This window comes from Sinohyriopsis cumingii, chromosome 7 (assembly GCF_028554795.1).
Source record: "Sinohyriopsis cumingii isolate HCF-2022 chromosome 7, ASM2855479v2, whole genome shotgun sequence".
In the NCBI taxonomy this organism is placed as follows: Eukaryota; Metazoa; Mollusca; class Bivalvia; order Unionida; family Unionidae; genus Sinohyriopsis; species Sinohyriopsis cumingii.
In genome coordinates, this window is record NC_142967.1 from 115,203,988 (window position 1) to 115,225,660 (window position 21,673).

The 21,673-nt window shown below is 35.6% G+C and overlaps 1 protein-coding gene across 1 annotated transcript in view; it reads right to left on the minus strand.

The window, feature by feature from the left end:
• Positions 1-938: 938 nt before the first annotated feature.
• Positions 939-21,673, minus strand: part of LOC149795969 (B-cell receptor CD22-like) — an 85,191-nt gene continuing 64,456 nt past the window's right edge. The window contains exons 8-12 of the mRNA XM_089965888.1: positions 20,591-20,621; positions 18,796-19,091; positions 12,608-12,644; positions 7,463-7,563; positions 939-1,943 (exon numbers count right to left, since the gene is read on the minus strand). Of these exons, the coding sequence (XP_089822014.1) occupies positions 1,879-1,943; positions 7,463-7,563; positions 12,608-12,644; positions 18,796-19,091; positions 20,591-20,621 (530 nt within the window). The 3' untranslated portion in view covers positions 939-1,878. The remainder of the gene's footprint in view (positions 1,944-7,462; positions 7,564-12,607; positions 12,645-18,795; positions 19,092-20,590; positions 20,622-21,673) is intronic.

The window sequence follows — 21,673 nt, forward strand, 5'->3', positions numbered from 1 at the left end:
TTCAAGCAAGTTTTATGAAATATGCATTTCAAATGAATTCAAAGATAACTTTGTAAAATAATGGGGTAGATCGTAGCATCAAATAAGTTAAATATTTCAAGTACAACTTTCCAATTAGTTTAAGATTAATATTGATTTATTTCAATTTGTTCAACAAGATTTCTGTGAGGAAACATTTTGTACATTTCTGGAAAAATCAACTATTTCGTAAAACTCAACAAGAAATTTATTCCGCAAGATTTAAAGTGGAAATTTGAACAGAATTTAAAGTATTGAGAATTAAATTCCAGATTCCTGAACGTTTTATTGCAAATTTAAAGTATAGACTTTTCCGAGTCAATTCCAGCCGTGTTTCAAACGAATTACAACTTTGAAAGTGATGATGTACTAACAACCAGAGAGAGTGTTGATATGATACCAGTCTTGATGTATCTCAATTATATAATTGAACATATCTTTCAATAAATTCACTATAATCCCAAAATAGTGATTTAGTTCGAAAACTATTAACGAGCATTTTATAGTTCCAATGAATAATTTAAATTAAAGCGTTTTATCTTAAATATTAACTGAACACAACTAAAACTGAGTGTATTAAAGACTGATGATAAGATAGGATTTAACAATTTTGAAGTAAACATCCTGATATACAAAACTAAAACAGAATAACAGAACCATGAGGAGGGTCGTTTTCCTATCAAAGTTATATAGAATATCACTTCTAGAAACATCCATGGTATAGAGGCCATCAAAAACATGTTTATCTGAAAGTAATAATTATATATATATATATATATATATATATATATATATATATATATATATATATATATATATATATATATACATATATATATATATATATATATATATATATATATATATATATATATATATATATATATATATATATATATATATAAAGTATAATCATAGACAAGAATTAAGAATGTTTATTTTTTTTTTAATAGGTCCAGTAGGCGCAGCACCTACTCACAATTATGGAGGCAGTTCTATCACACAATGCAAATTAAATATACATCAAATATCACAAATTATTACTCATGGATAATAACTCATAATGACTTTATTCGGCTGTCTTTTGCCACTGAATAAAAAAATCAACACGCTTATGCCACTGTATTACAATTCAAAAAAAAGGAAAACTGTACTTTCCTCAGGTTATGGAAAAACATTTGCACAATGGAATACCAGCTCATGATGAAGTTGGGTCTTTCAAAGTCAAGTTAATTCACAAAATTGGAACATTATATTTGAATTCAGTGCCAAAAAGAAATTCTCTTGAACAAGAAGTGCATTAGATTTGAGTTTCCCGAAAGGTTTTTCAAATGCGTCTGTATTGACAAAGATGGTTACCCTGACATGTTTGTAGATCTCATTTGAAGGACGATATTGACAAAGATAATTACCTAAATAGTCATTATATCTCATTTAAATGAACTTATTGGCATCGATCATCATCTAGACATAGCAGTAGATATGATTTATATGAAGCTATTGACATATATCATTGCCTAGACAAAGCAGTAGATATAACTGTTACAGTTACTTAAGTATTCCTACATAATTTCATCTCATACAGTCATATTTTGATTTATGTAAATATGTATTGATATATATGATGTGACACATATCTTTTTAAGTACGGTGTATTTATGTGTTTTGCATTAAATGCATGTTGACACTGACTAAGTCTCATACCTGGAATATAAACTCGTAAGCATCTAAATTATATGTTTTGCCAGTAAATCATCATCCATATGAATTGCTCTGTACTGCTTGAAATAAAACTGCGTTAAAACAAGACAAGAGGATAGTTTTGATGGAAAGGCGGTATTGCATTGTTTATATCTTTTTTCAACATTGGTAATGCGGGTTCTTTTCTGTTCTCTTCGGTTGGTTGGCATACAGCTCCTCGTCATCTACAAAAGAAGAACTTATATTCATTTAACTATTTAACTGTTTCATTTTTTGCAATGAAAATATTATTTATACGGCTTCAAAGAATGAAATGCAACTATTCTTGTGACCTGACAAATTTCATAGGTTGAGGTTGCGAACTCATGAATGCCAGACTTGTATCTTTCTCAGTCCCTTAAAAATGAACAGGTTAAATTAACATACATTCCAAGACCCACCTAGACTAATAACATATATCTTATCTACTGAAGGCTGCATACATTCCGACCAGAAAACTAAAATATAGCCAATAACGTACGCCTACATTCCGTTTAAATAACAAAAATAGAGCCACTGACGTCTTTCTACATTCCGTCCAAACAACTAACATATATCCACTCACGTCTGCCTACATTCCGTCCAGACAACTAAAAATAGCCAATGACGGATGCTTACATTCTGTCCAGACAAATAACATATAGCCACTGACGTCTGCCTACATTCCTTATTTACTACTAACATATAGCCATTGACGTCTGCCTACATTCCTTCTTTACTACTAACATATAGTCATTGACGTCTGCCCACATTCGACCGATCCGGTGGCCTAGTGGTTAGAGCGTCCGCCTCGGATGCGGGAGGTCGTGGGTTCGATCCCCGGCCGAGTCGTACCAGAGACTTAAAAAATGGTACTAACAGCTGCCTCGCTTGGCGTTCAGCATTAAGAGGTTAGTGTTAGGACTGGTCGGCCTGGTGTCAGGATAATGTGACTGGGTGGGACATCATGCTACATGTCTGCGGCATGATGCCCCTGTGCTAGACATCACTATAAACTGCCACACTGCAGACATCGTAGCGATATGACTGAAAAATTGTTAAAGCTACGTTAAAAATCAAAATCACATCACATCACATCACTGCCCACACTCCGTCTAGAATAATAACATATAGCCACTGACGCCTGCCTACATTCCATCTTTACTAATAACATAGAGCCCTTTACATCTAAATGACACAAAAGTAGTTTCGAGGATAACTACCTTTATCAAGAAACATATCAACAAAATAAAGGCTGTTAGTTTGTGATTGTAATGTCTATGTCATTAGAATGTGACGTATGTCTTTGAATGCAAAAAGCTAAAACTATTTAAGCCGAGTCCAACCGCAAACTACACAGGATCAGATCTGTCATCACATAATCTGCAGACAGATCTGTGTCTATGTAGCTTTTAGGAGTATTCATTAGAACACATACCAGACAGATCTGTGTCTATGTAGCCTTTAGGAGTACACATTATAATATATAACATATACAGCTAGGTCTAAGTAGCTTTTATGAGTATTCATTAGAACACATAACATAATATATGTGTCTATGTAGCTTTTATGAGTATTTATTAGAACACATAACAGACAGATCTGTGTCTATGTAGGTTTTAAGAGCATTCATTATAACACATAACATACAAATCTGTGTCGATGTAATCTTTAGGAGTATTCATTAGAACACATAACAAACAGATCTGTGTCTATTTAGCTTTTAAGAGTATTCATTATAACACATAACATACAAATCTGTGTCGATGTAATCTTTAGGAGTATTCATTAGAACACATAACAGACAGATCTGTGTCTATTTAGCTTTGAGGAGTATTCATGAGAACACATAACATACAGATCTGTGTCTATATAGCTTTTAAGAGTATTCATTAAAGCACATAACATACGTATCTGTGTCTATGTAGCTTTCATGAGTATTCATTAGAACACATAACATACAGATCTGTGTCTATGAAGTCTTTAGGAGTATTCATTAGAACATATAACAGACATGTCTGTGTTTATGTAGCTGTAAGGAGTATAAATTAGAACACATAACAGACATATCTGTGTCTATGTAGCCTTTAGGAGTTACCATTAGAACACATATCAGACAGGTCTGTGTATATGTAGCCTTTAGGATTATTCATTAGAACGCATAACATACAGCTTTATGTCTATTTAGACGTGAAGAGTATTCACTAGAACACATAACATACAGATATATGTCTATGTAATCTTTAGGAATATTGATTAGAACACATGACATACAGATCTGTGGTTTCGTAGCCGTTAAGAATATTTATTAGAACACATAACAGACAGAGCTGTGTCTATGTAATCTTCAGGAGTATTCATTAGAATGCATAACAGACAGATCTGTGTCTATGTAGCCTTTAGGAGTATTCACGAGAACACATAACATACAGATCTGTGTCTATATAGCTTTTAAGAGTATTCATTAAAAAACATACCAGATAGATCTGTGTCTATTTAGCCTTTAGGGGTATTCATCAGAACACATAACAGACAGGTCTGTGTCTATGTAGCCGTTAAGAATATTCATTAGTACACATAACAGACAGATCAGTGGCTATTTAGCTTTTAGGAGTATTCATTAGAACACATTACATATATTCTCACCTGCGACACATTACGCGACAGAATATCGTGATTTGTGATGTTTTCAGTTTAACTCGATTTGTATCATATGATATACCTATTATGTACCATATATATCTATTATATACTTTTATATATCTATTATATATCTATTATATACTTTTTATGTACCTATTACCTATCATATATACAAACTGTATCGTGTTTTGTTAATAACTGACTACAGTCCATGAAATGAATTAGTAATCTAAAACAGGATTCCAATCTTTTTCACACAGTTTTTGAAATTTTTTTATTGTCTGATTTACATCAACCATACACATCTTCAAAAGAGACGGCACATAGACTTTAATGAGTTTTATATTTACAGACAATTTATTTAGTTATATTCGTTTATTATTTACAAACACTATAGTTATCGTAATAGAATCTTATTTTTTACAAACACTATATTTATCGTATTAGGGTCGTATTACTTATAGACACTATAGTTATCATATTAGAATCAATTATTTATAGACGCTATACTGAATTATCACATAAGAGTACCACGCCGGTGGCCTAGTGGTTAGAGCATCCGCGTTGGATGCGAGAGGTCGTGGGTTCGATTCCCGGCCGAGTTTACCAAAGACTTATAAAGATGGTTCTAACAGCTGCCTCGCTTGGCGCTCAGCATTGATGTTAGCGTTAGGACTGGTCGGCCTGGTGTCAGGATAATGTGACTGGGTGGTACATCATGCTACATGTCTGTGGTATGATGCCCCAGTGCTAGACATCACTGTAAACTGCCACACTGCAGACATTGTAGCGACATGACTGAAATTTTTTTAAAGCTACGTTAAAAATCCAAATCACACACACATCATATAACAGTCTTATTATTTATAGACACTATACTTAATTATCATAAAAGAGTCCTATTATTTATATACACTATATTTATCATCATCGATTGTAATTTTTTATAGACACCATACTTCATTGTCATATCAGTCTTTTTTATTTACAAACACCATATTTGTCATATAAGAGTCCTATTATTTATATACACTATCTTTATCATATTAGAGTCTAATTATTTATAGACACTATAGTTATCAATAGTTATCCAAATAGAGTCTACTTATTTGTTGACACTATACTTTTACATCATATTAGAGTCTCATTATTGATTGACACTATAGCGTCTTACTCTTTATTATACTTAACTATCATATAGGCGCTTTACGAAAATATGGCTATGACGTAACAAGATTACAGCCAGATCTCCGCCACAGGTACAGTCTGGTACAGTCTCGCGAGAGAAGATGCATTTCCCCGTTACAAAATACATAATGATGCATCAACCTTAGAAATACATACTATCGGAGGGTGTTCAGTTTTTAATATCATGCGTATCACTGATGAAGAGTATAAAAAAAATAATAGTGGAAAATTGAGATTTTATTTACGCGCGCAGATGTCATGTAAATGGACGATTTGCACGATGTTGCCATCTTCAGCAGTGATTATGAAAATGGGGATTAAATAATTTGGCGACCATTGTTTATTGCATGATGCCAGATTTATTTTCAGGAATGAAAATAAATCTTCTAGAACTCCTTCCTCGACCCGTGAAGTGAGTCGGTGTATTTTAAATCGCTAAATAGCTTACACGGGAAATTGACAAATCAAAATATACCCCTTTCTGAATCTCAAGAAAAGCTCGTAAATGGAAGAGATTTACATCGTATTTATATTTGTCGTATTTAATTTTCATACAATAGTACCCTTCGTAAAGGATCACTTGTACACTCAATTTTGACAAAGTCAATAAAATATGACGGACTTGGATTTTTCTCAAATCAGAGCAAGAGTACTTTGTTTCTCAAAACTATTTTGATGGTCGCCTTCTTCATCAAACATAGCCCTCACAAAAGTAAAGGGTTGATCCACCCTAGATGTAACGCAATGACGTCACAACATCGTATCCTAAAGCACCCATTAACGTCATTTTAACCTCTTCTAGGCTTATTAGTGTTACTAAAATGTTTATGTCTATTGTTGTCTTCATATGATGCTCATTACGAAATAACCAATTAGTTATGTGATATAATTAGTATTTATTCAATAGCAACCAACTGCTAAATAAATGCACATCACAAATTCAACTTGTAGTGTCAGTTTACTCTCTTGATTTCATCATGTTTGTATCTCCTGTACTGCAAATGAATGTACTGCTGGATTAAGATGCACTAGGAATGCAGGCATTTCTCCAATGTCTCCAATATACTTTGGCTCCTGATCCAAGGTATACAGTAATAATATCGTGATCGAACTTTGCAAAATAGATCAAAAACTTTTCGCAAGTCAATTGTTCAGAGTCGGGTCCAGATACCGTTTCAACGACTTTTCAAAGAACAGCGAAAACTGTACAAGAAGTATATTTTCTTAACAAGCTTAAATTTTCTCCAAACGTTACTTTGTTTCTCACAGCATAACTAGGTAAAACCAAACAAAGCAAAACGAACAACATAATTAAATGAAACAGGGCTATGCTATTCCATGTAGTTATTACAGGCATGGCGTCTTTTATTCACCCAATTCCACCCATTGTTATTTGGTTAATCATTGCGTTTTTAATAAACAAAATCTGAATATAAAAAATGATTTACTTTTATTCATTACTGTGTTAATATTCGTGCAGATAAATTCAAGGATTTCTGAAAAAATGCTAGGAATTCCTTCCCATATGGCGGCGTTTCAGTGCCAAAAGCAACCTTTTTCAAAACACAGAGTATTCAAGATCAGTTTCAACATTTTTTAAGGATGTACAAACAATGAAATAAGATTGGGTAGACTGTGTTGACATTTGTAAATGGTGCTTATCGGAGGTTTTCTGCCAAGAACACGGTATATATTTCAATGACAAGATGTAGATGATGAAACCAGTCATTCCTTGTCATTTTATATCATATTACCCAAAGAATTTCTTTCCAAAAAAAAATTGAATATGCTTGTTCATTTAAAAATGCATTTAAAATTACATGAATATATTTATGATATCTCATCAGTAACAGAAACCACCGAAAGTACATTGTATCATTAACCGCTTCCTCACCTTCAAGCTGAAACTCTGGACGTTGAAAGCTGTTAGCCTGGCCTTCATAATTCACGTATATGTCTTGATTGTCATAAGCATCTCCATCGGATCGTCTGAAACTGAGAACAAATTGACATGGGATCGTCTGAAACTGAGAACAAATTGACATGGGATCGTCTGAAACTGAGCACTGACATGGGATCGTCTGAAACTGAGAACAAATTGACATGGGATCGTCTGAAACTGAGAACAAATTGACATGGGATCGTCTGAAACTGAGAACAAATTGACATGGGATTCACAGAGACAGAGAAAACCATTGGCATCAGATTGTCTGAAGCTGAGTACAAACTGACATCGGATTCTCTGAAACTGAGAAAAAATCGACATCGAATTGTCTAAAAATGAAAACAAATTGACATGGAATTGCCAGAAACTGAACAAATTGACACCGGATTGTCTGAATCCGAAAACAAATTGACTTCGGATCACTTGAAATTGAGCACAAATTGACAATTACAGTCAGAAACAAATGCAGTCAGTAGATGAAGAGAACTAAACGTTTGGCCTGAAACAGAGAATTTTTTTATAAAAAAAAAATACAGCGGGAACAACGTAACCAGGACATGAAATGTGCCTAACGTTTGGCTTGAAACACAGAAGAACAAAAATGACAAATACAGTGGGAACAACGTAACCAGGACATGAAATGTGCCAAACATTTTGGTCTGATTGGGAAGTAAGGCAGAAGCACAGTATCAGAGTCATCGTTAGATGGCTAAACTCGATTCAATGTGACCGCATCGGACCGTGACCAAAAAGCTATACTTCTCCACAGTGTATCGTATACTGGAAATCACTGCATCTGGCGGATAATATGTTTTGAAGCAGAAATCTAAAGGGAACTGTCGCAGCTAATAATAAATTGTGTATATATATATATATATATATATATATATATATATATATATATATATATATATATATATATATATATATATATATATATATATGTGTCCTGTCATCAAGATGATGACATATCTAATGCCTGTTGAATGAACTTATTGCATGCACACGCTGTTATGTAGGAATCCTTGTCTGAATTGATTACATATTTGTCGTATCTTCATCCTGGCAATGTGTCAAGAGGCAAAACTTGAGTAACTATAATTGTTATTGACAGACGACATGACGAGTGAATTATTGTGACAATTATCAAAGTCTGATCGCTATTTGTTTTGAACGGTAACTACAGCATGACGCTCATTAATTTACACAAAACTCAAATTTCAGAGACATCTAATTAACGCCATTGTTACACTGTCCAATGGGAACTCGGATAGCCGAGTGATATCAGGCGCTTGCCTTAACAGATCAATGACATCTCACCTCTGTCAGCGCGGGTTTGATTCTCGACCTCAGCCATCTCGGGTACATGAGATAGCTTGCCAGTAGTTTCCCGTGGGTCGGGGTGGCTTCTCGGGTACTTCCTCTTCAAAATATACAGGCTGCATTTATAACAATCATATGTACTCTACTAAAATGTACACACATTATATATAGTAAGTGTGCATCTTTGTGGAAATCTAAAGCAGCTGAAGGCGACCTTATCAAGAGTGGCGTCAGTGGTAAATTGTGATTGAGGTGATTTTCAATGTAACGGTTGATTCACAAAAGCGAGACATGAAGTAATTTTGTACAATTCAAGCGAGAAGGCATCACATCTCTTGATACTAAGAAACCGTGAACCATGAAGCATGCTTTTCAGCTAAAATGTGCTTATTAATGTGTTTGGGTTTATACGAGTATTGTCTTGCTGGCCTTCTAGGGGTAACGATATGCATGAACAGAAACGTATTTGGGGACAGATGCATGTTCCTGTCACTCCTATGCAGTACACATAAATCCACAGCCACAAAATTGCATTTAATATAAATATTTCATAAACAAGTCATTTCACTGGTTAGAAGTCGATCATGTGATCACGATACTGAGAATTTAGTTTCTGCAGAATAGCTTCACTAAGGACACATAATGTACCTTTTAATGTACGAACCTTTATATTAATGACAACCTGAATTCATCATTTTTCTGTCATTCTGCTATTTGAAGGAGTTGACCCCAATCGTCTATCCGTCTGTCTACCTTTCCGCAATATTACCTAGCGCTGTTTTTTAAAAAATAAGCATAACATGTTCCTACAGATAAGACCTTGAACGAATTAGAGCTATAATATTCTACGTTGTGATTTAGAAGAGTCTATGGCGACTTCCGATTTCCTGTCATAATCTCTTTGGTTTATGCAGTATTGTTTTCTCCATATTTGGCGTGTATCTTTATACTTATCGGACCTTCAACGAGTTGCATTTACGGTATTCCATGTCATCATAATGGAGTTTTTGGCCTTTAAACATACATTCACCAAACATTGTTATCCAACTCAGATTCTTCTATTAAAGACCTTATCGATCAAAGGTATGTGAGGTTATTTGCAATTCATATTTGCCTCCTCATTCAGCAGAATGTAATCAATAGGATGGTTAAAAATTAGGAGTAATCACCCATATAATTTGCTTCCTGCAATCCGTTTAATACCTCCCTTTCTTTGATCACGAGAAAGGTAATTACTGTTACAGCTATCGGTGACCATGGGTATGGACACAACTGTGGTAATGGTGACCATGGGTATGGACAAAACTGTGCTAATGGTATCCATGGGTATGGACACAACTGTGCTAATGGTGACCATGGGTATGGACACAACTGTGCTAATGGTATCCATGGGTATGGACACAACTGTGCTAATGGTGACCATGGGTATGGACACAACTGTGCTAATGGTGACCATGACTATGGACACAACTGTGCTAATGGTATCCATGGGTATGGACACAACTGTGCTAATGGTGACCATGGCTATGGACACAACTGTGCTAATGGGGAACATGGCTATGGACACAACTGTGCAAATGGTGACCATGGCTATAGACACAACTGTGTTAATGGTGACCATTGCTATGGACACAACTGTGCTAATGGTGACCATGGCTATGGACACAACTATGTTAATGGTGAGCATGGCTATAGACACAACTGTGCTAATGGTGACCATGACTATGGACACAACTGTGCTAATGGTAACCATGAGTATGGACACAACTGTGCTAATGGTGACTATGGCTATGGACACAACTGTGCAAATGGTGACCATGGCTATAGATACAACTGTGCTAATGGTGACCATGGCTATGGACACAACTGTGCTAATGGTGACCATGGCTATGGACACAACTGTGCTAATGGTGACCATGGCTATGGACACATCTGTGCTAATGATATTGTTGAAATTAAGTAACATGTCCGCTACCAGTCTAAATTCTTATATACACAATGCTAGTACATGCATTACAGGTTTTACTCTTGTCAGGTGGCATTAAAAGTAGGAAGAATAATTTTTTGTTATTGAGTTTTGTCCGAGTTACTAAAGGGCTTCTTTGGAAACGTTCCTCTTTATATAGAAGACATTAGTTTAATACGAATCAATGCATAGTTCGAGTACACGAGGTTCATATAACCAAATATTGCAATCAAATGCATATTATTATGTTTGACAAAAACGTTAATATACGTTATTATTATTTGCTAATTTTTCCCCCGTTAACTTTACATTGTCAGAAGCGTGCAGTATTACCCGATACTGAACCCGCGCGTCAATATGCATATAGCATTCACGTGCATAAAGAAACTACTTTTTTCTATAGTAAACAAACATTGGGCGCAGACGCCAGTACTTTTGATTTGTAAACAAATCATGTACACTAGCGTAAGAGGCGCTTTACGTTGTAATTGTTTAAGTTTAAATTTGTTTCTGAATGAACTAAAACAGATGTTTCGTGGACTGCCACATACCATCTGCATTGGCACATTCCGCGTTGATACAATGTTTCGGATTTATGCTAGCTACAGTATACAACAGACGCAAGAAAGGGTCCTTACAAATAAGATAGAAGTGACAAGTCATCTATCGTCTTCTTTAGCTGGTGATATGAATGGCAAAAAATTATACTTACAGTTTTACATCCTGAATTTCCTAAAATGTAGTTTCTTAATTCTGCAAATCCAAATTACATGAGCCATGTCATAGGTTCTCAATTATGATTACACATGTCGAAATTGTACTGTATTTTCGATGATAAGTGCAATTACCTCCTCCTTACTGCATTCAAAATGAAATAAGCATTACATTCCATAGCGCATTTTTGATAATTGCAAATTGGAAGGCGTCATATATTCCCCATATTATGATTTTAAAGATTCAGTGACAGAAACAGAAACCCATTTGCAGATGTCACCACGCTTCACCCTATCTTATTCAATCCCATGTTTTCCATGTGGAATTGTCACATGAAAATCCAGTAAATAATCACGAAACTTCGTAAAATCGAAAAACATACCAAAATCTATTCATTCCAGATCAAATGGAAAAGTTGTTGCAATGCATATTCATTCACAATATCACTCCAAATTTCAATTTTAACTAGACACGCCATTTGCTTTCGAAACTTATGTCGAGCGCGCGACTAAGTTAAAATTTATCTGGGCAGAGTTATGTGCGCAGTAATAATGTTGTTGTTGTGTAATGATGAATATGGGCTTGTGTATTTAGTTTGGAATGCGGTACACATTCGGTTACTTTGTTTCGTGTAGTGTATTTTGTTAATATAATTAAGCATTAGGTAGAATTTAAAAAATTCGCATATAATAAAAAGGTTACTGCATTGGTATGGGAAAATATGAACTCGTTTTGTCGGATGGATATACTGCACTTCCAAGGTCCATTCGAAAAATTCGTTCATATTTTCCCATACAAATGCAGTAACCTATAATTATCTAATCGATCTCATATTGACAGTCAAACTACCTTTACAGTTACAGGCAAGTCGCTCTTAATCTACATGATTTTCTTTTATCACACATATAATTTTCCCACCGCAAATCGTGTCAAAATAGTCTAATGTCTTGACAGCATTATCGTGTGTGCGTGCCTGTGTGTGTTCTTAGTTTAATTATGAAACATACTTCTAAAGCCATAATACAAATAGTTTGCATAAATCAGTTGAAGTTAACGATCACTGGTGAATGAAAAATATAAAGGAAACATACCTGGCATTTGTTTCACAGTTGTTATCTGCAATGACATCTGCAAAAACGAGGAAAAACAATTCACACTTTGAAATACTCTACCCGACTATACAAGCCCTGAGTAGTATACACTACGACTATATGGTATTAAAATAGGTAACATAAAAGAGTGAGAGGCAACAAGCTTTATAAAATTTAACAAATAATTTATTTCCTTAAAATATAAAGTGAAACGGTAAATATTGAACCTACGGTATTGCGATTTAAGTACCAAATAATCAGAGAGTCACTAACACATGTCCAAATTATTAAAGTTCTGTATAAGCATTGTGATATTCCAAAACAAATCAAACTTGTCGCGGTGATGTACCAAGTCTTATGTTTATCTGTATAAGCATTGTGATATTCCAAAATAAATCCAACTTGTCGCGGTGATGTACCAAGTCTTTTGCTTATCTGTATAAGCATTGTGATATTCCAAAACAAATCCAACTTGTCGCGGTGATGTACCAAGTCTTTTGCTTATCTGCATAAGCATTGTGATATTCCAAAACAAATCCAACTTGTCGCGGTGATGTACCAAGTCTTTTGCTTATCTGCATAAGCATTGTGATATTCCAAAATAAATCCAACTTGTCGCGGTGATGTACCAAGTCTTTTGCTTATCTGTATAAGCATTGTGATATTCCAAAATAAATCCAACTTGTCGCGGTGATGTACCAAGTCTTATGTTTATCTGTATAAGCATTGTGATATTCCAAAATAAATCCAACTTGTCGCGGTGATGTACCAAGTCTTATGTTTATCTGTATAAGCATTGTGATATTCCAAAATAAATCCAACTTGTCGCGGTGATGTACCAAGTCTTTTGCTTATCTGTATAAGCATTGTGATATTCCAAAACAAATCAAACTTGTCGCGGTGATGTACCAAGTCTTTTGCTTATCTGCATAAGCATTGTGATATTCCAAAACAAATCCAACTTGTCGCGGTGATGTACCAAGTCTTATGTTTATCTGCATAAGCATTGTGATATTCCAAAATAAATCCAACTTGTCGCGGTGATGTACAAAGTCTTTTGCTTATCTGTATAAGCATTGTGATATTCCAAAATAAATCCAACTTGTCGCGGTGATGTACCAAGTCTTATGTTTATCTGTATAAGCATTGTGATATTCCAAAACAAATCCAACTTGTCGCGGTGATGTACCAAGTCTTATGTTTATCTGTATAAGCATTGTGATATTCCAAAACAAATCCAACTTGTCGCGGTGATGTACCAAGTCTTATGTTTATCTGTATAAGCATTGTGATATTCCAAAATAAATCCAACTTGTCGCGGTGATGTACAAAGTCTTTTGCTTAATCACAATAATACAATCCTAGAATATATATTTTTTAATTTCACTAAAGATCCATGTCTTTATTTCCAAGAATGTTATACTGAACACTTTACGATTCCAGAGAAGAAAAACTGGAAATATATAATTTAATGAAATTAATCCCCTCCCACAGTTAACTACGGGAAACAATAATAATACATCCGAGTCTGCTAAGATATTACAGCACGAATACAACTTTTTCCCAGTGAACAAGATTATAAAAAAGACAGAAAATAAAAACGAGGATGTAAAGCAAAAGTTAATTTCACACCAATTTTTTTTTATAGTTATATTGAGAAAGTGTTACTAAAATTATAATAATGCATGCTAAACCAATCTCCCTGACTCATGCCAAGATAATAATCCTAACAGTTAACCAATGCTTATTGAGACGATATTAGCCATGTGTTGTTTGTTTACAAAGTTAAGAAAACAAATGAATGATTCGTTTCTGGCCTAGTTTATTTTATTTAACGGAACGTCGATGTAGTCAAACTCCGGCGATCATATCATATGCAATTCCCGGTAACTGATGATGGAACATTGAAGTGGATCTCCCACGAAGTGATGAGAGTATGACCAATTGTTTTAAAAATTTCTAATAGCAAAACGTCGAAGCGAACTTGCATATAAAAAGAATAAGTTCATGGGCAATGCTGGATATGTAACAACGGAACATCAATGTGGGCTAAAGGAGGTGAAATATTTATGAGAAAGTTTAAACTTGTTGTTGTTTTTGTGATGTTTAACGCGGCCAGTATTAATGGTGGAGGAAGAACCCTGGAAAATCCGGAAAGAACCGCCGATCCACGAGAAGCTACTGGCAAGCTTTCTCACATACCAACGTTGACCGAATCCAAGACTTGAACCCATGCAGACAGAGGTGAGATGGCAGTGATCCGTAACGGAGAGCGCTTTAGACCATTCGGCCACTCCGTGTCGCCGTTTAAATTTGTAATAGCGAACATAAAATTAGGCTTATGAGGAGGAACAATTTCCTTATCTCTTGTTTATTTGTTATTTTTAATTATATTTAAAATATAAAAGCGGAGAATATTGATGGTCTTACACTGGACACGTTTAGAAATGGATAACTATCGGTTTAAACTAGCAATAAGTCATAGATGTCTTATGCTGGAAAGGTGTAGACATAGACAGTTATCGAGTTTAAATAGTGAGCACCAGTGTGGAGACGAGTAGTACATAAGTAAATTAAAACTACCATTAAAAGAAGACCAGAACGGGTTGAAGCTGAAAATGGGTAGGATAGGAAGATATTACAGTTTTATAAAGCTAAACAAGGAGGTGGGCTTACAATGGAGATATGTTTGGCTTAATCACGTGGAACATCAGTGTGTGATTACAGGGGATGTAAGAACAATTCCTGATATCTAATACCGGGACTTCAGAGTGGACTGACTTAAAATAGGAGGAACAATATGGCACAGGAGACGGAGAGTGCATGGGCACGTTTTGACATTCTATCGCGGAATGTCGATGTGGCTAAACATGGGTGATGAAGGGTCTATGTTCTTTCTAATAGTGGACACAGAAAGAAAAAAAAAACTTAATTCGGAGATAATAAATTCAACGGAAATAGATCAAATATAATAGTAAATCGTCGACGTGGAATTATACTGAGATGATATATGCATGGACAATATGCGAAATATGATTGGGGAATGTTGAAATATAGTACAGAGCAATTAAGGAGTGTTCGGGCACTGTGTACTTTGGCAGTTTCCCATTTTTTTTTATAGAGCACACCTAACTATGAAATGAAATTAACCGTGCATGCTGTTATATATTGTTACACGTACACGAGTATTTACTTGACCGAGCGGTTATCAAACCGGCTAGAAGTCATAAGTTTACCCCGACTTTCCAAAGACTTCCATACAACTTCAGTTGTAAATTAGAAGCCCGACGTGCCCATTCTATACCTAAATTTTCCTCTAATTAATGCAAGACCACAGATAAACCACAGATAAACCAAACTGCCAACTATCTATCAACCGCACCTCTGCGTGTTTTGCTTTCATGTTTCCGTACTACCAACCGTTCACTCCTTAGAAAATTTATGAGTACTCCCTAACAATGGGAACTATATTAACTCCGCCAAATTAGGCCAGTCAATGTATGCGTCCAGGCACATTTCGCCAATATAACTGCACCATATTCGCCCACATGGCGACATAAACGGTGTCTGCCAAGTCCCTTTTTATTTATTCCCTTGTGTAATTTACCGGTTTAATCCGTAAGTACTGTCCTTGCAGTCACGCTACCAATGTATACCACTAGATTTTAATATGGACTATTTTACGACAGGGACATTCATTCGGTTGTGGTCGGAATTCACTACTAGTGAACCAGGACATCATGGAAACACACTAACACTTCACTCCGTGACGTTTGCTCCTAATAATTAGCTCATTAGTTCGGGCTAGGAATATTTCAATGGCGCCGAATTCAAATAATCACACAAGTAATCCCACAAATCTAAGGAATATTTAAAACGGGGCGAAATAACCAAGTGCGCATACTCTAAATTTATTACAATATTGTGTCCGTGGATAACGGTCTATATTGTTTTCTTCAATCGCAATGAAAAAAGAACAAATTATAGTATGTATATACAACAGAAGTGAGTTAATCGAGAATACCGGTGCGAGCTTTATAGAATTTGAAATTTATGTTCAACATCCGATATCTTGGCAAACTTGTATGTTTCCCGTTGTTTTCCAATGTTTATCTTGACCTTTGTTTTTGATATACCAATGAATCTGCCTGTAATTTTGTAAGCAAATTATTTATTTCAAATTAGATCTTAGTCAACGACACGATGGACGCAATTTGTAATCGCACGCATTTGCAATGTTGTATTACCTATGACGAAACATTTCGTTTCACAACTTTTGGATTACTCTTGTTACTTTCGTTTAGAATATCCAAGAGTGACTATAAATATAACGAGTTTCCTTGGAAGTCATGTGTAGTGCCTATCATTTTTGTGTATGACTACAACTATAACCTGTTCCCTATGTGTTTCTCTATTTCCTTGTATTAGTTTTTGTTTATAATGTCTAAGCTTTACTCTAAATATAACGTGCTTCCTTTGTGCATGTCCATTTCCTTCCATTTGCTTTTAGAACAGGGTGCTCCATCTTGTTCAACCCCGTGGGTCACATGAACCAAAACTGTAAAGCTCGTGGGCTATACACGCTGATTTACATTATAATTATAGAACTAATGTTTGTCTGAGCGTGGACCACACAAAATAATCCCGAGGGCCACATTTAACCCGCGGTATTGCTGTTTTAGGACATCCACGAATGCCCATTTTCATTTCGCTTATCCCCTTACGGGAATAAATGAAGCGTGTGTGTGATTTGGATTTTTAACGTAGAGTTAACGTAGCTTTAACAATTTTTCAGTCATATCGCTACGATATCTACAGTGTGACAGTTTATAGTGATGCCTAGCAGTGGGGCATCATGCCGCAGACATGTAGCATGATGTCTCACCCAGTCACATTATTCTGACACAAGGCTGACCAGTCCTAACACTAACCTATTAATGCCGAGCGCCAAGCGAGGCAGCTGTTAGTACCATTTTTGTAAGTCTTTGGTATGACTCGGCCGGGGATGGAACCCACGACGTCCCGCATTTGAGGCGGACGCTCTAACCACTAGGCCACCGGAGCGGTCAGCATAAATGTAATGTGTTTCAATGGTGTTCATCCGCTTCCTTCCATTTTCTTTCATTATATATATATATATATATATATATATATATATATATATATATATATATATATATATATATATATATGCAAAACTTAAATATAACATGTTTTCTTTAGCGTATATTCAGCTCCTTCTATTTTCTTGAAGAGTGTACACTTTGAAATTCTTTGGTGTTTATCTAGTTCATTCTATCTTCGTTTGGGGGCCCCGAGTGGCCGAGTGGTCTAAAGCCCCGAGTGGTCGAGTGGTCTAAAGCCCCGAGTAGCCGAGTGGTCTAAAGCGCTCTCCGTTACGGATCACTGCCATCTCACCTCTCTCTGCCTGAGTTCGGCCAATGTGGATATGTGAGAAAGCTTGCCAGTAGCCTCGCGAGGGTCGGTGGTTCTTTCCGGGATTTCCCGGGTTCTTCCTCCACCGTTAATGCTGGCCGCCATGTACAGCCTATCGTGTGCTGAAAAATGGCGTTAAACCCTACAACAACAGCAACAACAACTATCTTCGTTTCGAATATTCACGTAAAATATAAATATTACGTGTTATCTTTGTACCTTACCATCGCCATTGCTCTTAATCCTCTAAAGTATATGTGGTCTATACAAATGGGTCATTTCTTGGTGTTGAGCATATGCACTCCTAGATAGTGTCCGAACTTAGCGGGATAGCCTCTGAAAACCTCTGTTGGTTTGGTCTGGTTCGTTTTGTTATTTTGCGATGCATAAAGACAATTATGAAAATACCATTTCGGTCGTGAATCTGTCACACTAACTATTGAATCACCGAGGCTCCTCTGAATATATTTACAACAATAAATAAAGGATAAAACTCAAGCGTATATAAGTACTCTTTTTTACGCTGCTCGGTTTGATGCGCATGTAAGTAATCTGTTTTCCAGCAGTCTGATTTAATGTGCATACAATACATTTTTCACTCAGTCTGATTTTGTTCATCTATTTTTTCGTTAACACAATAAGATTTAATATTTCGTTCTTTATATATATATATATATATATATATATATATATAGAGAGAGAGAGAGAGAGAGAGAGAGAGAGAGAGAGAGAGAGAGATAGATATGACTTACCTTTCAGTTTAAAATACGAAGATGATTTCCCTCTTTTGAACTGCAGACTTATATAACTCCCACCCGTATTGTCCTGCTCCTGGATGGTACTTGTGTCATCCCCACTCCTAGTGCCTTGCTCCTCGATAGTACTTATGTAATCTCCACTCCTAGCGCCTTGCTCCTGGATGGTACTTATGTAATCCCCATTCCAATTGTCCAGCTCGTCGATGTTAATTGTGGTATTTACGTAAATTGGATCTGTCCGTTGATTTATTGAAGAGCTATTTTGAGAACTGGGAAATGAGCTCTCAGACCTGGAATTGTTTGGATTGGATACACATCATTAGACAATATTCCAAGTGTTTTGATTGGATACAGATATTCAGACAATATTCTAGGTATAGGACAAGCCCAGAGTCTTTTCCGTACTAATGGAACAAAGTAATTGCCTGGAAAAGGACAATGTGCAAAAGATGTAGTTCTGATCCCAGATGGAAAATAAATGTTTGCAGTGAAGACAATGTGCAAACGATGTAGTTTTAGTCCTTGATGGAAAGGAAATGTATGCAATGATGACAATGTGCAAAAGATGTATTTCCGATACCTAAATTTACATTATAGATTTCAGAAAGATACGTTATAAACAATTTTTTTTTTTGTTTTAGGTTGCTGCAAAGGTGGATTAAATCTAGACTAAGGGTAATTCAGTTTGTATATGACGCACTGGACATAATTAAGTACACATAACTTTGGCATTTTTAACTTTTTAGTCATGAACTGACGCTGTCAAAACATAACGTATTATAGATGGTTACATTAGTTTTCTCCTTCATGACCTGACAATGTTAGCAAGTAAAGCTAGATGGATAGTTTAGTTTTCTCGTCATGAACTGACGCTATCAAAAACGTAACTCATAATAGTTGGTTCTTTCATATTCAGTCCATTTTTATGGCATAATCCTTTTCTTTACTTAAGGAAATAAAAAGACAAGTTAACCCAAAGAGTTTTATTTCTTTAAAGAAATAAAAGTACTCAGTTACTCTCAAACTGTTTTTTTTTCTTAAGTTGATATTAAGGTTAGAAACTTTACAGGATGCACGTGTACAGTTGAAGTTTGACCATTTATGTTTCTCGCGAGACTGTTTTCTTCAAAGCACCTTGGCGAACCGCTCTGGTGGCCTAGTAGTTAAAGCGTCCGCCTCGGATGCGGGAGGCCGTGGGTTCGATCTCCTAACATGTCATACCAAAGACTTACAAAAATGGTGCCAACAGCTGCCTCGCTTGACGCTCAGTATCAAGAGGGTTTTGACTGGTCGGCTTGGTGTTAGGATAATGTGACTGGGTGGGACATCATGCTACATGTCTGCGGCATGATGCCCCACTGCTAGACATCACAATAAACTGCCACTCTGCAGACATCATAGCGATATGACTGAAAAATTGTTAAAGCTACGTCAAACAATCCAAATCCAACACACTCACACACTCAAAGTACCTTGGCGAGAATTCACATTGTTGCTGTGGAAATCAAAAATGAAAGCAGAAAAATATAGAATGTAAACATTTAGGAGAAAATAGTAGTATTGCTGTATCATGTAAATTTTCATTTGATGCAATGGCAAATACTGTCTGACATTTCTGATCATGTTGCAGATATGAGATTTGGAGAATAAAGAAGAAAAGACAGCTTCACGGACACACACACACATGTAGATACGTTTACAATATTACTGATGTAAGAACATCCGTATCTGTAACTTTAATGAGACATTCTCGCTTAGTTAAATATTTAATATATTATGTATATCATACCCAGGGTTCTGTCTTGGGCTTGAAAATGCACCTGCAAATTAAAATACACTAAATTCATGCATCTGGTACAATTGATGTACAATATAGCGTAACACACAAGAAGGTAATATTTTAGATTATATCATGGCAATATGGCGTAACAAACTAGAAGGTAATATTTTAGATTATATCATGGCAATATGGCGTAACAAAATAGAAGCTAATATTTGAGATTATATTTTGGCAGTATGGCGTAACAAACTAGAAGGTACTATTTTAGATTATATTATGGCAATATGGCTTAACAAACTAGAAGGTAATATTTTAGATTATATCATGGCAATATGGCTTAACACACTAGAAGGTAATATATTAGATTATATCATGGCAATATGGCGTAAGAAACTAGAGGGTAATATTTTAGATTAGAATATTATGGCGGTTTAGTACACGTTATTATAGATCATATACGCAAAACCTGTTTTGATTGGTCGGAATCCAATTGAGCAAAATTCTTCCTTTGTTTCTCTCAAGTTCAAGCCATCAATACAATTTAGTCTCTGTAGGTTATTAATAACTCGATGCATTGTACAGGAATCATTTTATTTTCTAAAAGTCACTGAGATGTTGGTATTTACCATTTTAATCCCAAATCAACACGTGTCTTCCGAATATTTACAAATTTGCTTGAGGTGTCTTCTCAACAACGTCAAGTTACTGTGTGGAAGTTGTTTCTATTCTTTCAGTTATCGGGAATTGGACCTTTTGAACTTCTTAGTTCGAAGTCGATAGGTTTCTGTCCTGCCCAATATGTAAGCTACTAACAACTTTATTGTTGAAGGACCTAGCATGTGAAAACGAAAAGTGGATGGTACATGTCAAGCGCCATACGGACGCACTCCATCAAGACGTGATATGTTTTGCCTCAAGGTAGGTCTTTAGTCATCTTCCATGCCTGATGGTGGGCATATTATTATTTTCCTCTGTCAATTTTTCAAGCTTGGCCTATGCTAAGCCTGTTGTGGTAACGAATGCTAATCATGCGTACATGAAGATTTCAAGCTGGACTTATACCAAGCATGTTATTGTAAATAACGTTGTTGA